The sequence below is a fragment of the Scomber japonicus genome, chromosome 5, assembly GCF_027409825.1.
Source record: "Scomber japonicus isolate fScoJap1 chromosome 5, fScoJap1.pri, whole genome shotgun sequence".
Lineage (NCBI taxonomy): Eukaryota > Metazoa > Chordata > Actinopteri > Scombriformes > Scombridae > Scomber > Scomber japonicus.
Genome location: NC_070582.1, coordinates 3891402 through 3914984, shown reverse-complemented (window position 1 = coordinate 3914984; position 23583 = coordinate 3891402). Strand labels below are relative to the sequence as shown.

The 23583-nt window shown below is 47.3% G+C and overlaps 1 protein-coding gene across 1 annotated transcript in view; it reads left to right on the top strand.

Moving 5' to 3' along the window:
* The window catches only part of spg11 (SPG11 vesicle trafficking associated, spatacsin), a 44404-nt gene extending 20932 nt beyond the window's left edge, over nt 1–23472 (top strand). The window contains 22 exon segments of the mRNA XM_053318889.1: nt 487–553; nt 2574–2736; nt 3469–3677; nt 4291–4399; nt 4557–4716; nt 5897–6175; nt 6733–6933; nt 9238–9345; nt 10274–10439; nt 10637–10851; nt 11686–12406; nt 12911–13053; nt 14161–14365; nt 15585–15719; nt 16291–16424; nt 17569–17613; nt 17615–17689; nt 18575–18743; nt 18851–18927; nt 21129–21284; nt 22335–22486; nt 23162–23472. Of these exon segments, the coding sequence (XP_053174864.1) occupies nt 487–553; nt 2574–2736; nt 3469–3677; nt 4291–4399; nt 4557–4716; nt 5897–6175; nt 6733–6933; nt 9238–9345; nt 10274–10439; nt 10637–10851; nt 11686–12406; nt 12911–13053; nt 14161–14365; nt 15585–15719; nt 16291–16424; nt 17569–17613; nt 17615–17689; nt 18575–18743; nt 18851–18927; nt 21129–21284; nt 22335–22486; nt 23162–23336 (3864 nt within the window). The 3' untranslated portion in view covers nt 23337–23472.
* The last annotated feature ends 111 nt before the right edge of the window (nt 23473–23583 follow it).

Below are 23583 nucleotides of genomic sequence, written 5' to 3'. Positions count from 1 at the left end.
TAATTTCCTTCCTTCCTCCCTCCCTCTCTCCTTTCCTTCCTTCCTTCATTTCCTTACTCCCTCCCTCCTTCTTTCCACACTCCTTCCTTCCTTCCTCCCTTCCTCTTTTCCTTTCTCCCTCCCTCCCTCCTCCTTCTTCCCCCCCCCTCTCCTTCCTTCCTTCTTCCTTCTTCCTTCTTCCTCACTTCCATCCTTCCTCCCTTCCTTCTTTCCTCTGTCCTTCTTTCCTTCCTCCCTTCCTCTTTTCCTTCCTTCCTCCCTCCCTCCCTCCCTCCCTCCCTCCTCCTTCTTTCCTCCCTCCCTCCCTCCTTCCTTCCTTCTTTCCTCCCTCCTTCCTTCCTTCCTTCCTGCCTTCCTCCTTCTGTAAAGGAAGTGATCAAGAGGACGCTGAGTAAAAACAGATAGGACCTGAATAAAGTGTATATTTCAGTAAAGTTGAAAGTATATGAACTAACTCTAACTGTACTGACTTGGTGTGTTTTACAGTCGCTCAACCCTCTGGACCCATCCAGGCTGTTTGGCTGGCAGGCAGCAAACACGCTGAACTCCACCGGTAAGCACAAGTCAAGAGTCATGTGACTGCAGCTGCATTTTGATGCATGTGTGGTCCTAGTTTTATCTGATATCTGCTATTCATCTTGTTTTTTTTATAGCATGATGTAGCTTAGTATAAGAAGTAGTAGTAGTAGTAGAAATATGAGAAGAAGTAGCAGAAGTAGTAAAAGTTATAGTAGCAGTGGTAGAAGAAGTAACATCAGTAGTTTGATATTTAATACTCAGCGTCCTCTTTATAGAAGGAAGGAAGGAAGGAAGGAGGGAGGGAGGGAGGAAAGAAGAAGGAGGGAGGGAGGGAGGGAGAAAGGAAAAGAGGAAGGGAGGAAGGAAGGAAAGAAGGACAGAGGAAAGAAGGAGGGATGGAAGGGAGGAAGGAAGGAAGGAAGGAAGGAGGGAGGGAGGGAGGAAAGAAGACGGATGGGGGTAGGGAGAAAGGAAAGAAGAAGGAGGGAGGGAGGGAGAAAGGAAAAGAGGAAGGGAGGAAGGAAGGAAAGAAGGACAGAGGAAAGAAGGAAGGATGGAAGGGAGGAGGAAGGGAGGAAGGATGGAAGGGAGGAAGAAGGAAGGAAGGAGGGAGGGATGGAGGGAGGAAAGAAGAAGAAGGAGGGAGGGAGGGAGAAAGGAAAAGAGGAAGGGAGGAAGGAAGGAAAGAAGGACAGAGGAAAGAAGGAGGGATGGAAGGGAGGAAGAAGGAAGGGAGGAAGAAGGAAGGAAGGAAGAAGGACAGAGGAAAGAAGGGAGGAAGAAGGAAGGAAGGAAGGAAGGAGGGAGGGATGGAGGGAGGAAAGAAGAAGAAGGAGGGAGGGAGGGAGAAAGGAAAAGAGGAAGGGAGGAAGGAAGGAAAGAAGGACAGAGGAAAGAAGGAGGGATGGAAGGGAGGAAGAAGGAAGGGAGGAAGAAGGAAGGAAGGAAGAAGGACAGAGGAAAGAAGGGAGGAAGAAGGAAGGAAAGAAGGAAGGAGGGAGGAAGAAGAAGGAGGGAGGGAAGGAGAAAGGAAAAGAGGAAGGGAGGAAGGAAGGAAAGAAGGAGGGATGGAAGGGAGGAAGAAGGAAGGGAGGAAGGAAATGAAGGAATGAAGGGCAGAGGAAAGAAGGAAGGGCGGAGGAAGGAAGGGAGGGAGGGAGGGAGGAAAGAAGAAGGAGGGAGGGAGAAAGGAAAAGAGGAAGGGAGGAAGGAAGGAAAGAAGGACAGAGGAAAGAAGGAGGGATGGAAGGGAGGAAGGAAGGAAGGAAGGAAGGAGGGAGGGAGGGAGGGAGGAAAGAAGACGGATGGGGGTAGGGAGAAAGGAAAGAAGAAGGAGGGAGGGAGGGAGAAAGGAAAAGAGGAAGGGAGGAAGGAAGGAAAGAAGGACAGAGGAAAGAAGGAAGGATGGAAGGGAGGAGGAAGGAAGGAAGGATGGAAGGGAGGAAGAAGGAAGGAAGGAGGGAGGGATGGAGGGAGGAAAGAAGAAGAAGGAGGGAGGGAGGGAGAAAGGAAAAGAGGAAGGGAGGAAGGAAGGAAAGAAGGACAGAGGAAAGAAGGAGGGATGGAAGGGAGGAAGAAGGAAGGAAGGAAGAAGGACAGAGGAAAGAAGGGAGGAAGAAGGAAGGAAGGAAGGAAGGAGGGAGGGAAGAAGAAGGAGGGAGGGAAGGAGAAAGGAAAAGAGGAAGGGAGGAAGGAAGGAAAGAAGGAGGGATGGAAGGGAGGAAGAAGGAAGGGAGGAAGGAAATGAAGGAATGAAGGGCAGAGGAAAGAAGGAAGGGCGGAGGAAGGAAGGGAGGGAGGGAGGGAGGAAAGAAGAAGGAGGGAGGGAGGGAGAAAGGAAAAGAGGAAGGAAGGAAAGAAGGACAGAGGAAAGAAGGAAGGATGGAAGGGAGGAAGGAAGGAAGGAATGAAGAAGGAAGGGAGGAAGGAAATGAAGGAATGAAGGGCAGAGGAAAGAAGGAAGGGCGGAGGAAGGAAGGAAGGAAGGATGAATGAAGGAAGGAAGGAAGGACAGTTGCTGAGTAAGACTGTTTCTTTTTGATCTGTCTCCATAGAAACGACAGAGCTGCCCCATTTCTCCAGCCCTCACCTGGTCAACAAGTTCGCTCTGGTGGAGAACCTGGACTACCTGTACTACCTCCGTCATGGCCGACCGTCCTTCGCCTACGCCACCTTCCTGGTCCAGCAGCTGAGCAGCTGCAGTGACGTCAGGCTGCTGTGAGTGATGACACGACTCCATCTTCCTCCATCTTCCTCCAACTTCCTCCAACTTCCTCCTGCTAATCACACAAGACACGCTTAAAAAAAGACAAGAAGAAGATAGAGCAGGGGTGTCAAACATGCGGCCCGTGGGCCAGAACTGGCCCGTCAAGGAGTCCAATCTGGCCCACTTTCCTTCCTGTCTTTTTTCCTTCTTTCTTATCTTCCTTCATTCCTTCTTGACTTCTCTTCCTTCCTTCCTTCATACCGGTCTTCTTTTCCTTCCATCTGTTCTTCCTTACTTCCTTCCTTCTTGACATCTCTTCCTTCCTTCATACCGGTCTTCTTTTCCTTCCATCTGTTCTTCCTTACTTCCTTCCTTCTTGACTTCTCTTCCTTCCTTCCATATTTCCTTCCTTCCTTCCTTCTTGACTTCTCTTCCATCTTTCGTACCTGTCTTTTCCTTCCTTCCTTCCTTCCATCTGTCCTTCCTTACTTCCTTCCTTCCATCTGTCCTTCCATCTGTCCTTCCTTCCTTCCATATTTCCTTCCTTCCTTCCTTCCTTCCTTCCGACCCGGCCCACATCAGATCAAATTGGGCTGTATGTGGCCCTTGAATGAAAATGAGTTTGACACCTCTGATATAGAGGATAAAATGCTCTGCTCTACAACTTTACTAACGTGTGTGTGTGTGTGTGTGTGTGTGTGTGTGTGTGTGTGTGTGGTTGTGTGTGTGTGTGTGTGTGTCAGGCTGCAGCAGGCCTTGCAGCAGGTGTACAGGTTGGCTCTGCAGTGTTTTAACGTGGCGTCCGTGGCGTCGGCGGCCGCGTGCTTCTGCGAGCTGCTGGGAGTCTGCAGCCTCAAGCTGAGAGTCGACATCAGAGCCATGAACGTTATCCTGCAGCACTGGAACCAACTAAACACACACATCACTCCTGCACAGCATCTACACACACTGGGTAGACACAACACACACACATACACACACACACACACACACACACACACACACACACACACACTCACTCACACTCACACACCTGCAAAGCATCTACATACGCTGGGTATACACAATACACACACACACACACACATACACACACTCGCACAGCATCTCCAAACACACACACACACACACACCTGCACAGCATCTACACACGCTGGGTATACACAACACACACACACACTCACACACCTGCACAGCATCTACACACGCTGGGTATACACAACACACACACACACACACACACACACACACACACACACACACACACACACACTCACTCACACACCTGCACAGCATCTACACAAGCTGGGTATACACAATACACACACACACACACACACACACACACTCGCACAGCATCTCCAAACACAAACACACACACACACACACACACACACACACACACACACACCTGCACACTATCTACACACGCTGGGTATACACAACACACACACACACACACACATACACACACACACACACACACACACTCGCACACACACTTGCACAGCATCCCCAAACACACACATTAACACACACTCATCCTCTCTTCTGCCTCTTTTCAGTGTCTAAAGGTGTAAAGTTGGTGGAGGCGGAGCTTAGAGCATCAGAGGAGCTGATTGGTTACCTGGAAGCTGCAGTGACAGACAGTCTGGAGCAGAAAGGCGTCGGGAGGTAAACTCACCTCTAACCTCTAACCTCTGACCTCTGACCTCTAACCTCTAACCTCGGTTTCCTGTGCTCGAAGACTCAAGTGTTAGGATAGCATGTTCATATGTGTGTGTGTGTGTGTGTGTGTGTGTGTGTGTGTGCGTGTGCGTGTGTGTTCCAGGTCGTCCTACGAGGCGTCTCAGGACTGGGCGTTACCTGTACAGTTCTGTCAGCTCCACTGTCTGAATCTCAGCTCTGTCTATCCGGCTCACTGCGCTGCTGACGGACAGTTCATCCACTTCCTGTTGTTTGTGCAACTGCACAACTTCCCACCGCAGCAGGTGAACACACACACACACACCTCCGCAACATCGTTCACATTAAAGCTACAGCACCATGAACAACAAAAAAAAAACAGCTTAACACACATCAGCTTATTAATGACTTACAGGTATTATTAAAAATGCACCACTTCCTGTGAACCACTTCCTGTGAAGCACCACATCTGAAGTCATCATATTGAGCTTTTGTAAAGTTTAACCCTCCTGTTGTCCTCGAGTCAAGGAAGGAAGGGAGGAAGGGAGGGAGGGAGGAAAGGAAGGAAGGAAGGAAGGAAGGATGGAGGAAGAAGGAGGGAGGGATGGAGAAAGGAAAAGAGGAATGGAGGAAGGAAGGAAAGAAGGACAGAGGAAAGAAAGAGAGAAGGAGGAAGGGAGGCAAGGAAGAAAGGACAGAGGAAAGAAGGAAGGGAGGAAGGTAAGGGGGAGGAAAAAAGGAGGAAGGGAGGAAGGCAAGGAAGGAAAGACGAAAGGAAGGAGGGAAGGAAAGAAGAAGGAGGGAGGGAGGAAGGAAGGAATGAGTGAAGGAAAGAAGGAGAGAGGGAGGAAAGAAGGAGAGGGGGAGGAAAGAAGGAAGGAGGGAGGGAGAGAAAAAGGAAAAGAGGAAGGGAGGAAGGAAGGACAGAGGAAGGGAGGAAGGAAGGAAGGAAGGACAGAGGAAGGGAGGAAGGTAGGGGGAGGAAAGAAAGTGAGAAGGAGGAAGGAAGGAATGAAGGAATGAGGGAAGGAAAAGAAGGAGGGAGGGAGGAAGGAAAGGAAGGAAGGAATGAGGGAAGGAAAAGAAAGGGGGATGGAGGAAGGACAGAAGGAAGGAAAGAAAGAGAGAAGGAAGGAGGAAGGACAGATGGAAGGGAGGAAAGAAGGAGGAAGGAAGGAAAGAAGGAAGTGAGGAAAAAGAGAGGAAGGAAAGAAAGAGAGAAGGAGGAAGGGAGGAAGGCAAAGAAGGAAGGAGGGAAGGAAAGAAGGAGGGAGGAATGAAAGGAAGGAAGGAAGGGAGGAAAGAAGGAGGGAGAAAGGAAAAGAGGAAAGGAGGAAAGGAGGAAGGAAAGAAAGAGAGAAGGAGTAAGGGAGGAACGCAAGGAAGGAAGGAGGGAAGGAAAGAAGAAGGGAGGAAGAAAGGGAGGAACGCAAGGAAGGAACAGTCAAAACAGACAGGGTCAATTCTACCTCTTGTCTTCCTCAGGTGAGATCATTGGCTGCTGAGTTTGGCCCCGCCCTCCAGGCCCACCTGAGTCTGGCCTTCCAGGAGCTGCAGGTGTACAGTCAGAGGAAGGGCGATGATGCTGAGGAGCAGACCGGGTCCCTGAACACAGAGGAGCACCCGTGTCGCCCGGAGCACCCTAAGGAGCTTTTCCAGGTGCTCCTGCAGAGTCAGGAGGAGGCGGCGGCCAGTACGTACCTGCTGCAGGAAGCGCTGGTGCAACGCTGCCCGACGCTGGCTGTACTGGCTGCCTGTCAACAGGTAGACTTCCTTCCTCCCTCCCTTCTTTCCTTCCTTTCTTCCTCCCTCCCTTCCTTCCTTCCTTCCTTCCTTCCTTCCTTCCTCCCTTTCTTACTTCTGTTCTTCCTTCCACCCTTCCTTTCTTTCTTCCTTCCATCTGTCCTTCCTCCCTTCCTTCCTTCCTCCCTTTCTTCCTTCTGTTCTTCCTTCCTTCCTCCCTTTCTTCCTTCCTTCCTTCCTTCTTTCCTCCCTCCCTTTATTCCTTCTGTTCTTCCTTCCTTCTATCTGTCATTCCCCCCGTTTCTTCCTTCTGTCCTCCCTTCCTTCCTTCCTTCCTTTCTTTCTTCCTTCTGTCTTCCTTCTGTCCATTTCTTCCTTCTTTCCTTCCTTCTTTCCTTCTTTCCTTCCTTCCTTCTTTCCTCCCTTTCTTCCAACTATCCTTCCTTCCTTCCTTCCTTCTTTTTTCCCTTTATTCCTTCTGTCCTTCCTTCCTTCCTACCTTCCTTCCTTCCTCCCTTTCTAAAGACTCAAAATCATATTTCACAGTGCACCCCCCCCCCCCCCCGTTTAATTGACAGGTGCCAGAGCTCCTGCCCTGCCTGTGCGTATGGGTGCTCACCTCGGTCGATGACGTCACAGCGAAGGAAGCCACCTCTCACCTGCCCGAAGCCCCCCAGTACCATGAGTGGACCCTGCATGACCTGTCAATCATCTGGAGGACGCTGCTGGAGCGGGGCCACGTTAGACCCCTCCTACGAGGCTTTGAGCTCTTCCAGAGGGTAAAAACATGAGATCAGAGAGAGAGAGAGTGGGGGGAAAAGTGGCGGAAGGAAGGAAGGAAGGAAGGAAGGACAGAATTAATGAAGGAAGGAAGAAAGGGAGGAAGGACAGATGGAAGAGAGAAGAAAGGGAGGAAGGACAGAAGGAAGGAAGAAAGGGAGGAATGAAGGAAGGACAGAATTAATGAAGGAAGGAAGAAAGGGAGGAAGGACAGATGGAAGAGAGAGAAGAAACGGAGGAAGGACAGAAGGAAGGAAGAAAGGGAGGAATGAAGGAAGGACAGAATTAATGAAGGAAGGAAGAAAGGGAGGAAGGACAGATGGAAGAGAGAAGAAACGGAGGAAGGACAGAAGGAAGGAAGAAAGGGAGGAATGAAGGAAGGAAGAATGGGAGAAAAGAAAGATGGAAGAGAGAGAAGAAAGGGAGGAAGGACAGAAGGAAGAAAGGAAGGAAGGAAGAGTGGGGAAAAAAGTGGCGGACAGAAGGAAGGAAGAAAGGGAGGAAGGACAGAAGGAATGAAGAAAGGGAGGAATGAAGGAAGGACAGAATTAATGAAGGAAGGAAGAATGGGAGAAAGGAAAGATGGAAGAGAGAGAAGAAAGGGAGGAAGGACAGGAGGAAGGAAGAAAGGGAGGAATGAAGGAAGGACAGAATTAATGAAGGAAGGAAGAACGGGAGAAAGGAAAGATGGAAGAGAGAGAAGAAAGGGAGGAAGGACAGAAGGAAGGAAGAAAGGGAGGAAGGAAGGACGGACAGAACAAAGGAAGAAAGGGAGGAAGAACAGAAGGAAGGAAGGAAGGAAGGAAGAAAGGAAGGAAGAAAAAGTGGGGAAAAAAGTGAAAGTTATCTGTGAATTAAAAGTTTTTTTAAGTCTATTTTCTAAAAAGATTAGGAGGTGTTTGCAGGTCGTACTTAAATAGGTCAAAGTGATGAGTCATGGAAGGATTATACACACTGGATTAGAGCTCCTTCCTTTATATTATATTAATGCATTTCCTCTTTTCCAGCTTTTTATTCACACAACACACTTTCACTCTCGTCCTGTTGCATGAAATACTGTTAAAAATCTAGAGCAATCAGTCTCACACTCTTCAAGCTCTTGGAAACTATTTTGATTATTTTCTCCAGTTATGCATTTTTCAGAGAGTAAAGACTTCGTTTTCACTCCTCATGAATTTATTTTAGGGCTGGCAAACGATTTATTTTTTTTAATCGAGATTAATCGCAGAATTTCCAGTTAATCGCAATTAATGGCGTTTTGAATTGCATGTTTAAAATCCTGTTATTTTCCATTTGAAGGCAGTTTTAAGCCCATAATGTAAAGCATTTCTTACCAGAGTGTCTTAACTGGGAATCAATCACGGCTCTGCTGCGACTCCCACACTCCAAAATGGTCCTTTGGTGGAGCTGAGGCTCGCTTGGCTGCACCTGGGTGTTTAGCGTGGAGGTGCTAACTCAAACTCCACGTACTCCGGTGGTAGTTAAACTCCATTTGACACAGATTGCATTTTACTTTTGACTTGTCAACTGAAGCGTCTGGAAGTGTTTTAAAGTTAAACAAGCCGTTTGTTTGGACACATCTTCATTGTCCTTTGAATGAGAAGATGTGTCCAAACTTTTGACTGGTACTGTACATACTCTCACTTTAACATCAAATGTAACATCAGGGCTGTTTTGAGATGTGTTTGAGTCTTTCCATTTGGTTTTATGTTCTTGTTTTTATATTACTGTGACTGTCAGATTATTATAGCATTAACCCTTTATAGGACACTCATTCGAAGGAAGGGAGGAAGGATGGCAGGATGGAAGGAAGGAAGGAAGGAAGGAGGGAGGGAAGGAAGGGAAGGAAGGAGGGAGGAAGAAAAGGAAGGAAGGACGGAGGAAAGAAGGAAGGAAGGAAGAAGAAAGGGGGATGAAGGGAGGAAAGGAGGAGGGAGGGAGGAAGAACAGATGGAAGGAAGGAAAGGAAGGAAGGAAGGACGGAGGAAGGAAAGAAGGAAGGGAGGAGAGAAGGAGGGAGGGAGGAAGGACAGATGGAAGGAAGGAAAGGAAGGAAGGACGGAGGAAATAAGGAACGAGGGAGGGAGAAAGGAAAAGAAGAAGGGAAGAAAGAAGGCAGGGAGGAAGGAAAGAAGGAAGGAAGGAAGGAAGGATATTTTGGGATATTTACAGAAGTTACCAAATATAATTATTTGCCCAATAAAGGGTTAAATAAAACAATTCAGATTTAATATGCAGTAACAAGCATCTAAAATTCAAATTGCCTCCTTTGAATCAGTGTTATTGTGTCCTCTGTGTCTCAGGACTGCCCTCTAGTGTTGGTGTTGAGGATGTTCGAGCTGTGTTGTGACTACAGGAACTTCTCCGAGGCCAAAGCCAAGCTGCTGGACTTCCAGAGGATGCTCATCACTGTAAGTCCCGCCCACCTCGGTGACATCAGCCGCCTCACTGCTTCTTAGGATACTTCTGCTACTTCTACTTCTTCTGCTTCAACTACTTCTTCTTCTACTTCTACTTCTTCTTCTTCTTCTACTTGTTCTTCTACTTGTTCTATTTCTACTTGTTCTTCTTCTTCTACTTCTACTGCTTCTTCTTCTTCTTCTACTTCTACTTCTACTTCTTCTTCTACTACTTCTACTTCTTCTTCTTCTGCTTCTTCTTCTTCTACTTCTACTTCTACTACTTCTACTTCTTCTTCTACTACTACTGCTTCTTCTACTTCTTCTTCTTCTACTTCTTCTACTTCTACTTCTACTACTTCTTCTTCTTCTACTACTTCTACTTCTACTTCTACTTCTACTGCTTCTTCTTCTTCTACTTCTACTTCTACTTCTTCTTCTTCTTCTTCTTCTTCTACTACTTCTACTACTTCCACTTCTTCTACTTCTACTTCTATTTCTTCTTCTACTACTTCTACTTCTATTTCTTCTTCTACTACTTCTACTTCTACTTCTTCTACTTCTTCTACTTCTACTGCTTCTACTTCCTCTTCTACTTCTACTTCTACTTCTACTACTTCTACTTCTTCTTCTTCTTCTACTTCTTCTTCTTCTACTGCTTCCACTTCTTCTTCTTTTTCTTCTTCTTCTTCTACTACTACTTATTCTACTTCTTCTTCTTATTGCTGCTCTTCTATTTTACTGTCCACTCTCTGGTGTTATAATGCAAATATCCACATTGTGCGAGTAATAAAGGAATATCTGATCTTATCTTAAAGCAGAGAGGAGCTGCAGAGTCACTGATAACTCTCTGTAGATTCATCACTACGAGACATTAACACATTACACACAATCAGCTAATCCTCTTTAACAGTCTTTCTCTTTCTCTTTACTGATCCAGCTGAGAAACAGTGGCCCAGCCCCCTCCGGTGGTCTCCCCCTGCAATGGGTGGAAAGCCAAGCCTCGGTGCTGCTCCTCACGATGCTGCAGCGATGCTCCTCCCAGTACGACCTCCACCGGCTGCTGCAGCTCCTGGCCGACGTCGACAAGCACCTCAAATCCAACGGTGAGAAACGAGAGTCTGGAAATGACAGGGATTCGTTTCCTGCCTCATTAACACTTTAGCAAATTCATTTCCTGTCTCTAAATCATGATTTTTGAAGCTGATATGCGTTTTTGGAGCTAGTTTTTTATAGTTTTTTAATGTGCATTTTAGATTTTTCTGTGTTATTGTGTCATTCTGGTGTGTTTGTGTATTCATAGGTCCAGACTTCAGAAAGCTGAGTCAGCTCAGTCAGGTGCTGCAGGGGTCAGAGGTCAGCATTTCTCCCAGGCTGCTGCAGTGCACTTCTGCCTCCGTCCAGCAGGAGGAGTTTCAGGCCGCCGTTGATGCTCTGCAGGCCAGGGGGCTCTACAGCAAAGCCAGGCAGGTCGCACAGCTGGCCGGCCTTCCCATCCACCGCCTGCTGCTCAGCCAGGTCTCTGCTGCACATTTACCAGATTTACTTTCACAGTTTAGATTCATAGATTTAAGAAACATTCGATTTTGCAAGTTTTAGCCATGCACACTATGGCTGTGTTCGAAACCGCATACTACATGCTACATACTACATACTACATACTAAAGGACCAGATAGTAAGCAGACCATTTACACTGTAGTAAACTAGAAGGGAGGGAAGGAAGGAAGGGAGGAAAGGAAAGAAGGAAGGGAGGAAGGAAAGGAAGGGAGGAGGGATGGAGGGAGGAAGATGGAAGGAAGGGAGGGAAGAAAAGAAAGGAGGGAGGGAGGGAGGGAGGGAGGGAGGGAAGGAAGTAGGGAAGGGAAGGATAGAAATAAGGGAAGGAAGGAAGGGAGGAAAGAAGGAAGAAAGGAAGAAAGAAAGGAAGGAAGGAAGGAAGAAAGGGAGGTAGGAAGGAAGAAAGGGAGGTAGGAAGGAAGGGAGGAAAGGAAAGAAGGAAGGAAGGAAGGAAGAGTCAAAACAGATGGGGTCAATTTGACCCGGGAGGACGACACAAAGGTTAAAACACCTTTATTTTCCCTCCCTAAAGATCCTCATGTGTGAGGGCAGCAGTGTAAAATACTAAACTAAAGAAACTGTGAAGATACATCATAGTTCATGAAGGGTGGAGATAATCGCTCATTAATCGTAATCGAGGTTAATCGAGGTTAATTAATCGTGATTTTGATTTTTGCCATAATCGCCCAGCCCTCGTTAAGAACATGATTCAAGCGACATATAAGTAGAAATAATGGATTTAGAGATCATATTTAGTTTTGATGTTTGATGACTTATTTCTATTTTGCATGCAGCTTCTCCAGGAAGTGAACTCCCAGAGGGCCAAGCGGCAGTGGGGGAGATTAGAGACGCGCGTCAGTTTCTGGAGGAAGTGTCACGAGCAGCTGAAGGCCGACGGCACCGACCCAGAATCGGCCTCCCAGTTCTTCCTGTCTCAGGCTGAATCCGGCTCGACTCAGGCCGAGACAGAGCGGCTAGACGTCCAGGAGCGCTGCCTCCTGCTGGGCCTCGCCGCTCACTGGCTCTCCCTGCACAGCCCGGCTCCCGTGGACAAAGTGGAGAGCCTGGAGAAGAAGCTGTGGATGAGCCGGGTCCGACAGCACATCCTCACCGTCGCCATGGAGAAGGAGAGCGTTTTTAACCTGCCGCCTCCGGCCGTCACGCCTGAAATGAACACGTACGAAGTGTTCATGAAGGAGTTCTCTTTCTCGAACATATCAGACCTGAACACTGAGACGTGCCTCGGTCTGGAGGGGCTGCCGGGTCCGACGGAGCAGCGACAGGAAGAGCAGAACATCACCGGTCCAGAGGAGAGGAAGGTTCTGGCTAAGCTGATCGGTCAGTTATTAGACGAGGGGAGTATCCATGAAGCCAGCCGGGTCTGTCGTTACTTCTCCCTGTATCACCCGGACATGTGGGTGGTGCTGCGCTGCCGAGGTCTGGCGTCTGGAGAACTGGACCCCGAACCACAAGACGAGGCGACAGAAGCTCCGGAAAGGAAGCTCCTCACCACCTGTAAGCTCAACTCTGACCTTTTTATTATTTATTATTATATATCTGCTGCCATTTGTCTCTCTAATCAGCTTCTTCTTCTTCTTCTTCTTCTTCTGCTGCTGCTTCTTCTTCTTCTTCTTCTTCTGCTTCTGCTTCTTCTTCTGCTGCGTCTTCTTCTTCTTCTTCTTCTTCTTCTTCTTCTTCTTCTTCTTCTTCTTCTGCTTCATCTTCTTCTTCTGCTTCTTCTACTTCTTCTTCTTCTTCTTCTTCTTCGTCTTCTTCTGCTGCTTCTTCTCCTCCTCCTCCTCCTTCTTCTTCTTCTTCTTCCTCTTCTTCTTCTTCTTCTTCTTCTACTTCTACTTCTACTTCTACTTCTTCTTCTTCTGCTGCTTCTACTTCTTCTTCTTCTGCTGCTTCTTCTTCATCTTCTCCTTCTGCTTCTTCTCCTCCTCCTCCTCCTCCTCCTCCTCCTCCTCCTTCTTCTTCTTCTTCTTCTTCTTCTTCTTCTTCTTCTGTTTTACGTAGCTACCTCGTTCAGCAGCCTGTCGTCGTTCGTGATGCTTCCTCTTGAAGACGACGTCGCCATCCAGCTCCAGAAACTGGTGGATCAGTGTCGCCACGGCAACAACTACTGCAAACAAGTCCTCAGCCTCTACCAGCTCTCCAAGGTACCGTCAATTAATTTTTTTTTGCAGGCTTCATCTTTTAAAAATTGAGGATTTGATCGTTTTCTTTGTCTTAAATGAAAGCAAATTGAATATATTTTGGTTTTTGGACTTTCTGTCAGAGAAAACAAGACATTTAAGGACAACTTCATGAACTTTGGGATATTAAAATTAGCTTTTTTCACTAATTTCTGATATTTTATGAGCAAAATAATTCAAATTAATACTTTAAAGAAGGCTCACATTGTATTACTGTTCCTCTTTGGATCCTTTCCTCCCTTTCTTCCTTCTGTCCTTCCTTCCTTCCTTTCCTTCCTCGCTTCTTTCCTTCCTTCTTTCCTTCCTTCTTCCTCCCTTCCTTCTTTCTTTTCTCCATCCTCCCTGCCTTCTTTCCTTCCTTCCTCCCTCCTTTCCTTCCTCCCTCCTCCCTTCCTTCTGTCCTTCCTCCCTCCTTTCCTTCCTTCCCTCTTTCCTTCCTTCCTTCATTCCTTCCTTCCTTCCCGCCTTCCTTCCTTCTTCCTGCCTCCTTTCTTTCCTTCCTCCCTCCCTCCTTTCCTTCCTTCTTCCTGCCTCCTTTCCTTCCTTCCTTGCTTCCTTTCTTCCCTCCTACCTCCCTCCCTTCTTTCCCCCGTCCTCCCTTCCTTCCTCCCTCCTTTCCTTCCTTCCTTCCTTCCTCCCTCCCTCCTTTCTTTCCTTCCTCCCTCCCCCCTTTCCTTCCTTCCGTCCTCCCTCCTTTCCTTCCTCCCTCCTTCCTTTCCTTCCGTCCTCCCACCTTTCCTCCCTGCCTTCCTTCTTTCCTTCCTTCCTCCCTTCCCCCTTTCCTTCCTTCCGTCCTCCCTCCTTTCCTTCCTCTCCTCCCTCCCTTCCTTCCTTGACTTGAGGACAACTGGAGGGTTAAATGAAAGCAAACTGAATATATTTTGGCTTTTGGATATTGACAATGAATCAGGATAGACAGTACAAACAGCCGTGTGTGTGTGTGTGTGTGTGTGTGTGTGTGTGTGTGTGTGTGTGTGTGTGTGTGTGTGTGTGTGTGTGTGTGTGTGTGTGTGTGTGTGTGTGTGTGTGTGTGTGTGTGTGTGTGTGTGTGTGTCCCTCTGTCCTCTCTAGGAGCTGCAGTGTTCCTTCAGTCAGATCTGTAAGGAGGAACCTGGCTCTGTGTTGGAGAAGCTGCTGCTGTCTGACCAGTCGGAGCGTTTCAGGAAGGCTCAGGCGTTTATTAAAGCTCAGAGCTTCTGTGCAGACACCGTGGCTGAGCTGGTTTCCTCTGCTGTGGTTCAGGCGCTGCTGGCCTCCAACCAGGAGCTGCAGCCAGGTGAGAGAGGAGAGACGACAGGATGAGGTTCAATAGGGAACTGAAATCCTGGAAATGTCTGTATCTATCCTTCCTTCCTTCCTTCCTTCCTTCCTTCCTTCCTTCCCTCCTTCCTTCCCTCCTCCCTCCATCCCTCCATTCCTTCTTACCCCTTCCTTCCTTCCTTCCTTCCTTCCTTCCTTCCTTCCTTCTTCCTCCCTCCCTCCCTCCTTTCCTTCTTCCCCCTTCCTTCCTTCCTTCTTTCCTCCGTCCTCCCTTCCTTCTTTCCTCCGTCCTCCCTCCCTTCTTTCCTTCCACCCTGCTTTCCTTCCTCCCTTCTTTCCTTCCTCCCTTCTTTCCTTCCTCCCTCCTTTCCTTCCTTCCCTCCTTCCTTCCCTCCTCCCTGCCTCCCTCCATTCCTTCTTCCCCCTTCCTTCCTTCCTTCCTTCCTTCCTTCTTCCTCCCTCCCTCCCTCCTTTCCTTCTTCCCCCTTCCTTCCTTCCTTCTTTCCTCCGTCCTCCCTTCCTTCTTTCCTCCGTCCTCCCTCCCTTCTTTCCTTCCACCCTGCTTTCCTTCCTCCCTTCTTTCCTTCCTCCCTCCTTTCCTCCCTTCTTTCCTTCCTCCCTCCTTTCCTTCCTTCCCTCCTTCCTTCCCTCCTCCTCCCTCCCTCCCTCCTTTCCTTCTTCCCCCTTCCTTCCTTCCTTCTTTCCTCCGTCCTCCCTTCCTTCTTTCCTCCGTCCTCCCTCCCTTCTTTCCTTCCACCCTGCTTTCCTTCCTCCCTTCTTTCCTTCCTCCCTCCTTTCCTCCCTTCTTTCCTTCGTCCCTCCTTTCCTTCTTCCCCCTTCCTTCCTTCCTTCTTTCCTCCGTCCTCCCTCCCTTATTTCCTTCCACCCTGCTTTCCTTCCACCCTTTATTTCCTTCCTCCCTCCTTTCCTCCCTTCTTTCCTTCCTCCCTCCTTTCCTTCCTTCCCTCCTTCCTTCCCTCCTCCCTCCCTCCCTCCATTCCTTCTTCCCCCTTCCTTCCTTCCTTCCTTCCTTCCTTCCTTCCTTCCTTCCTTCCTTCCTTCCTTCCTTCTTTCCTCCGTCCTCCCTTCCTTCTTTCCCCTCCACCCTGCTTTCTTTCCTTCCTCCCTTCTTTCCTTCCTTCCCTCCTTCTGCAGCCAGGAAATGTCTATATCTGAAGTGTGTGTGTGTGTGTGTGTGTGTGTGTGTGTGTGTGTGTGTGTGTGTGTCCCAGCAGAGAAGCAGGTGTTCAGGCCGTCGGAGGGTTGGGACTCGCTGATGCAGCTCATCAAATTGTGTGATGACCCGAATCTGGTGGGAGTGAAACTGCTGGAAAACCTCAACAGTGTCCCGCTGAGAGACCTGAACTGCAGTACGACACACACACACACACACACACTCACACACACTCACACACACATTTTCTTAACCTTCCTGTCGTCCTCCCGGGTCAAATTGACCCTGTCTGTTTTGACTGTTCCTTCTTTCCTTCCTTCCTTTTTTCCTTCCTCCCTTCCTCCCTTCCTTCATCCCTCCTGTCCTTCCTTCCTCCCTCCCTCCTTTCCTATCTTCTATCTCCCTTCTTTCCTCCCTTCCCTCCTTCCTTCCTCACTCCTTTCCTTCCTTCTTCCTTCCTTTCTCCCTTCGAAGGTAGGAGGGAGGGAGGAAAGAAGGAAGGAAGGAAGGAAGGAAGGAAGGTAGGTAGGGGGGAGGAAAGAAAGAGAGAAGGATGGAGGGAGGAAGGAAAGAAAGGAAGAAAAGGAGGAAGGAATGAAGGATGGATGAAGGAAGGTAGGAGGGAGAAAGAAGGAAGGAAGGAAAGAAGGAACAGTCAAAACAGACCTTCAAATGTGCTTTCAGTGTAAAATGATGGAGGACTAAATCCACAGTGTGTCAGGAGTTTTAAATCTTACTATCTGTCGTCTTCCTTCCTGTCTGTGTAGTTGTGGAGTTGCTGATCGTGGCTCACGACTGTTTCAGTCTCACCTGTAACATGGAGGGCATCGTCAGGGTGCTGCAAGCCGCCCGTCACCTCAGCCACACCTACCTGGCTCCAGGAGAGCACTTCAGCCTGCTGGTACACACACTCTCACTTTATTACTGGAGAAGCTGAGCTGGTGTTTGATGGATGGATGGATAGATGGATAGATAGATAGATAGATAGATGGATGGATGATGGATGATGGATGATGGGTGATGGGTGTGATGGATGATGATGGGTGATGGGTGATGATAGGTGATGGATGATGGGTGATGGATGATGGGTGATAGGTGATGGATGATTAATGATAGGTGATGGATGATAGGTGATGGAGGATAGAAGATGGAGGATAGATGATAGGTGATGGATGATGGATGATGGAGGATAGGTGATGGAGGATAGGTGATGGATGATGGAGGATGGGTGATGGATGATGGATGATAGGTGATGGAGGATAGAAGATGGAGGATAGATGATAGGTGATGGATGATGGATGATGGAGGATAGGTGATGGATGATGGAGGATAGGTGATGGGTGTGATGGATGATAGGTGGTGGGTGATGGATGATGGGTGATGGATGATAGGTGATGGGTGATGATGGGTGATGATGGGTGATGGGTGGTAGGTGATGGATGATGGGTGATGGGTGATGGGTGGTAGGTGATGGGTGATGGATGATAGATGATGGGTGATGGGTGATGGATGATGGATGATGGGTGTGATGGATGATGGGTGATGGCTGGTAGGTGATGGGTGATGGATGATGGGTGGTAGGTGATGGATGATGGGTGATGGGTGATGGATGATGGATGATGGGTGTGATGGATGATGGGTGATGGATGATAGGTGGTAGGTGATGGGTGATAGGTAGTAGGTGATGGGTGATGGGTGATAGGTGATGATGGGTGATAGGTAGTGGGTGATGGGTGATGGGTAGTAGGTGATGGGTGATGGGTGATGGGTAGTAGGTGATGGGTGATGGGCGATAGGTGATGATGGGTGATCGGTAGTGGGTGATGGGTGATAGGTGATGATGGGTGATAGGTGATGATGGGTGATAGAGGATAGGTGATAGATGATTGGTGATGGGTGATGATAGGTGATGGATGATGGATGATGGGGGAGGATGGAGGATGGGTGATGGGTGATGGATAATAGATGATAGAGGATAGATGATAGAGGATGGAGGATAGAAGATGGAGGATGGAGGTGTCTTTATGAACTGTGTGTGCTTTCAGGTGCGTCTGCTGACCGGTATCAGCAGATATAATGAGATGACCTACAATCTTCGACCTGCTGCATCAGAACCATCGATTTGAGATGCTGCTGAGGAAGAAGGTGGACACGGACAGAGGACAGGTGAGACACACACACACACACACACACACACACACACCTTCTTCACTCCTTCCTTCCTTCTTTCCTTTCCTTCTGTCCTTTTTCCCTTCTTTCCTTCCCTCCCTCTTTCCTTCCTTCCTTCTTTTCCTTTCCTTCTGACCTTCTTCCCTTCTCTCCTTCCTTCCTTCCCTCTTTCCTTCTGTCTTTCTTCCCTTCCCTCCTTCCTTCTGTCCTTCTTTCCTCCCTCCCTCTTTCCTTCCTTCCTTCTTTCATTTCCTTCTGTCCTTCTTTCCTCCCTCCCTCCCTCCTTCCTTCCTTCATCCTTCCCTCTGTCCTTCTTTCCTCTGTTCTTCTTTCCTCTGTCCTTCTTTCCTCCCTCCCTCTTTCCTTCCTTCCTTCTTTCCTTTCCTTCTGTCCTTCTTCCCTTCCCTCCTCCCTTCCTCCTAAAAACTATCTCAGCACATTCATCATTCTGCACAGAGAAGCTCAAACATTCACCTGTAGGAAAAAGAAGAGAAGCATTAACCTGACTCTCCCTCTCCGTCCTTCCTTCCTTCCTTCTTTCCTTTCCTTCTGTCCTTCTTTCCTCCCTCCCTCCCTGCCTTCCTTCCTCCCTCCCTCCCTCCCTCCCTCTTTCCTTCCTTCCTTCTTTCCTTTCCTTCTGTCCTTCTTCCCTTCCCTTCCCTCCTTCCTTCCTTCCCTCTTTCCTTCTGTCCTTCTTCCCTTCCCTCCTTCCCTCTGTCCTTCTTTCCTCTGTCCTTCTTTCCTTCCCTCCTCCCTTCCTTCCAAAAACAAACTCAGCACATTCATCATTCTGCACAGAGAAGCTCAAACATTCACCTATAGGAACAAGAAGCGAAACATTAACCTGACTCTCCCTCCCTCTCTCCTTCCTTCCTGTCTCAGAGCTCCAGTCTGAAGACGGCTCTGCTGGACTACATTAAGCGCTGCCTCCCTGCAGACAGCGAGAAGCACAACATGGTGGCGCTGTGTTTCAGCATGAGGAGGGAGATCGGAGAAAACCACGAGATCGCCGCCAGGACGCAGCTGAAGATCATCGAGTCTCAGGACTGGGGTGAGTCACGAGAACGACTGAAGAAATGAACCTTTGATCTAATTTGAGTCAGAAATAGTAAGGTTTTTTTTTTTCACCTTGAATTTTGCCGACTTGTCTTTAAACAGTTGTGACTCCTGAGCTGAAGAGTTCGTTGGTGAAGGTGTTGGGTCTGCTGAAGGATGCTGCAGAGAGCTTCTCCAAGGTGAGATATTAACTGTACATCAGGGTCAATAATGTGTTTTATAGTCTCCATGTGGTTTAGTTTAAATTTAAAGGGTTAAAATGTGAAAATAAACGTATGAATAACTTCCACACATTCTTTTTTTGTGGACCCAGCATCAAATTTCTGCTTTTAATCCATTTAGAGAGAATATATTAGAGGATTATGGCAAAAATGTTCCTTCCTTCTTCCTCCATTCTTTCCTTTCCTTTCCTCCCTCTCTTCCTTCCTTCCTTCCTCCCTCCCTCCCTCCCTCCCTTCCTTCCTCCCTCCCTTCCTTCCTTTCTTCTTCCTTCCTTCCTCCCTTCCTTCTTTCCTTCCTTCCTTCCTTCTTCCCTCCCTTCCTCTTCTCCTTTCTCCCTCCTCCCTTCCTCCCTCTCTTCCTTCCTTCCTTCCTTCCTTCCTCCCTCCCTTCCTTCCTTTCTTCTTCCTTCGTTCCTCCCTTCCTTCTTTCCTTCCTTCCTTCTTCCCTCCCTTCCTCTTCTCCTTTCTCCCTCCTCCCTTCCTCCCTCTCTTCCTTCCTTCCTTCCTTCCTTCCTTCCTCCCTCCCTTCCTTCCTTTCTTCTTCCTTCGTTCCTCCCTTCCTTCTTTCCTTCCTTCCTTCTTCCCTCCCTTCCTCTTCTCCTTTCTCCCTCCTCCCTTCCTCCCTCTCTTCCTTCCTTCCTTCCTTCCTCCCTCCCTTCCTTCCTTTCTTCTTCCTTCCTCCCTCCCTTCCTTCCTTTCTTCTTCCTTCGTTCCTCCCTTCCTTCTTTCCTTCCTTCCTTCCTCCCTCCCTTCCTCCTTCCTTCCTTCCTTTCTTCTTCCTTCCTTCCTCCCTTCCTTCTTTCCTTCCTTCCTTCCTTCTTCCCTCCTTCCTTCTTCATTCCTTCCTTCCTTCTTCCCTCTTCCTTCCTTCATTCATTCCTTCCTTCCTTCTTCCCTTCCTTCCTTAACTCTAGGACAACAGGAAGGGTAAAAAATGTGAAAATAAACGTATGAATAACTTGCACACCTTGCACACATCCTTTTTTTGTGGACCCAGCATCAAATTTCTGCTTTTAATCCATTTTGAGAGAATATATTAGAGGATTATGGCAAAAATGTTCCTTCCTTCTTCCTCCATTCCTCTTCTCCTTTCTCCCTCCTCCCTTCCTCCCTCTCTTCCTTCCTTCCTTCCTTTCTTCTTTCCTTTCTTCCTTCCTTCCTCCCTCCCTCCCTTCCTCCCTTCCTCCCTTCCTTCCTTTCTTCTTCCTTCCTTCCTTCCTTTCTTCTTTCCTTCCTTCCTTCCTTCTTCCCTCCCTTCCTTCCTTCCTTTCTTCATTCCTTCCTTCCTTCTTCCCTTCCTTCCTTAACTCTAGGACAACAGGAAGGTTAAAGGGTTAAAAAGTGAAAATAAACGTATGAATAACTTCACACATTCTTTTTTTGTGGACCCAGCATCAAATTTCTGCTTTTAATCCATTTTGAGAGAATATATTAGAGGATTATGGCAAAAATGTTCCTTCCTTCCTTCCTTCCTTCCTCCCTTCTTTCCTTTCTTCTTCCTTCCTTCCTCCCTTCCTTCTTTCCTTCCTTCCTTCCTTCTTCCCTCCCTTCCTCTTCTCCTTTCGCCCTCCTCCCTTCCTCCCTCTCTTCTTTCCTTCCTTCCTTCCTTCCTCCCTCCCTTCCTTCCTTCCTTCTTTCCTTCCTTCCTTCTTCCCTTCCTTCCTTAACTCTTGGACAACAGGAAGGGTAAAGGGTTAAAAAGTGAAAATAAACGTATGAATAACTTCATACATTCTTTTTTTGTGGACCCAGCATCAAATTTCTGCTTTTAATCCATTTAGAGAGAATATATTAGAGGATTATGGTAAAAATGTCTAAGTGGTGTAACCATAAAAACTTTGTACCAAATAATTCAACTTGCTTAAAAACAGTAAATAGTCAATAAAACACCATATCAACTAGTTTGGCATGATCTTACATTATAACTTTTAAATCTAAAATATCTCTAAAATATTTAATATGTATCATTCTTTTGTGGTTACACCATTTGACATTTTCAGGAGGCATCTTACTTGATGCTGAACCTGATGCTGCTTTTAAAACTATTTTTCATGATATTTTTGAATTGCTCACCTTGCCAACCCTTATTTATCATTGACCCGCGTGTGCGTGTGCGTGTGCGTGTGCGTGTGCGTGTGCGTGTGTGTGTGTGTGTCCAGGACTCGTGTGTGCGTCAGGCGAGCCGCTGTGTCCGGATGGCTAAGCTCGTTGCTCTTCAGCTCCACTTCCTGAACCAGGGATCAGACCTGCGTGTCATCAACCTGCGACCTGCAGAGATGCTGAAAGCCGTCATGGCGCTGCCTCGATGCTACCAGGTCTGTTTCTGCTCCATAAAAACACAGATTCTCCTCTTCCTGTTTAGAGTTGCACCTCTGTGGCATTCTCAGACTCATGATGGATACTTAAAAAAACAAAAAAGATCAAAATCAAGCAGCAGATGTCATCCTTTTTATTCCACACATTTTTTTTCCTTGTCAAAACCTGATGCCTACATTACCCATAATGCAACTTTGAATGTATTATGATAGTACTGGTAACCTGAAGCTGCTAGACTCCAGCAGAGATCAGGAGTTACAAAGGTCTCACAAAAAAAGCTTTATACTTCTGTTTTAACATCTGCATTAGTGCTCTGCAACATCTGGAAACACATGCTGAGTCAAACACTGTTACAGGAGTACAGTGTTTAATCTGTGGAGTACTTTAAAACACAGCAGGAAGTGATATAATGACAATATATACTGTAGATACACACCAATAAACATGTACAATGTGTAATATTACTGTAATATGGAAGTTATAGTGCAAAGACTTGAGGTAGCAGAGTTAATGATAATATATATATATATGTTATAAAGGTTTTTAACAATAAAAGTAATATGGCTATGTGAAAAAAACAAAAAAACAAAACATAATTAACATTAGGACTGAAACTAACAATTATATTTATCATCAATTCGTCTGCAGATTATTTTCTTGGTTAATTGAATATTTTTTTAGTCTACAAATGTCAAAAATTAGGTATAAAAAACTCAAATCCCAGTTTCCCTGATTCCAAGATAACTTCTTCAAATATCTTGTTTTTTCAGTCAACAATTCAAAACCCCAAAAACATTCAGTTCACAGTGATGTAAAACAGAGAAAAGCAGCAAATCCTCACATTTGAGATGCTGGAACATTTTAACAAAAAGGTTGCATTGATTTTTTCTTCCCATGATCTAATTGATAATAAGAGTTTAACAGTTTTATTTGGACAGGTGTTTTGGGTAATGAGAATTACCGACAGTCATTAAACGCAGCCTCAGGCCTCCACACATACGCACAGACAGCTGATCGTTTCCTGTGACTCTGTGTTTTCTGTGTGTCAGGTGTTTGTGGTGTCAGAGGCGTGCAGCTACAGTCCAGACTGGGTGGAGATTTTGTACCAGAAGGTGATCCTGAACGGAGACTTCGCTTATCTGGAGGAGCTCAAACGTCACCGGCCGCTCACCTCAAGTCTGTTCGAGGACATCTTCAAGAAGTACGTCACTGTTTGTGTTTGTGGATTTATCATTTAACCCTTCTGTTGTCCTCACGTCAAGGAATGAAGTTAGGAAAGGAGGAAGGAAGGAAGGGAGGAAGAAGGAAGGAAAGGAGGGAGGAAGGGAGAAGGAAGGAAAGAAGGACAGAAGGAAAGGAAAGATGGAAGGAAGGAAAGAGGGAGGGAGGTAGGGAGGGAGGAGGGAAGGAAAGAAGGACAGAAGGAAAGGAAAGAGGGAGGGAGGGAGGAAAGAAGGACAGAGGGAAGGAAGGGAAGAAGGATGCAAGGAATGGAAAGAAGGAAGGAAGGATTGAAAGAAGGACAAGGAAGGGAGAAAGGAAGGACAGAAGGGAGGAAGGAAAGATTGACAGATGGAAGGTAGGAAGGATGCAAGGAAAGGAAAGAAGGAAGGAAGGAAAGAGGGATGGAGGGAAGAAAGAAGGACAGAGGGAAGGAAGGAGGGAAGGGAAGAAGGACGCAAGGAAAGGAAAGAAGGAAGGAAGGATTGAAAGAAGGACAAGGAAGGGAGAAAGGAAGGACAGAAGGAGGGAAGGAAAGATTGACAGATGGAAGGGAGGAAGGAAGGGAGGAAGGAAGGAAGGAAGGAAGGAATTTGACCCGGGAGGACGACAGGAAGTAAATGACTGTTGATGTTTTCTTGTGTTGATGCTTCAGGCTGGACGGCGCTCCCAGCAGCGTCACCCCCAACGTGAAGCGCCTGCTGACTCACTGTGACGACGTTTACAGCCGCTACAGACTCGCCTACCAGCAGAACCTGCACGACGTCACCAAGACGCTGCTGCAGGACGCCAAGACCTCCAGCTACCTGAACGACAAGCTGGCCAGCTGATCGCCTGACTGACTCACTTCCCGGATGACTCACTTCCTGACTGACTCACTTCCTGGATGACTGGAGGGAACAACAGTCGATGATCAATACCTGAAACACTGTGCAATACTTTTCTCTTTTCTCACCGATTTGCTTTGAAATCTTCTCACAAAATAACTAAATAGAAAAAGCTTCTGTTGATAAATGAAATGCTGTAGATTTTCTAATTTATGTTTGTTTATTTCAAATATGCAACAAATAAAATGAA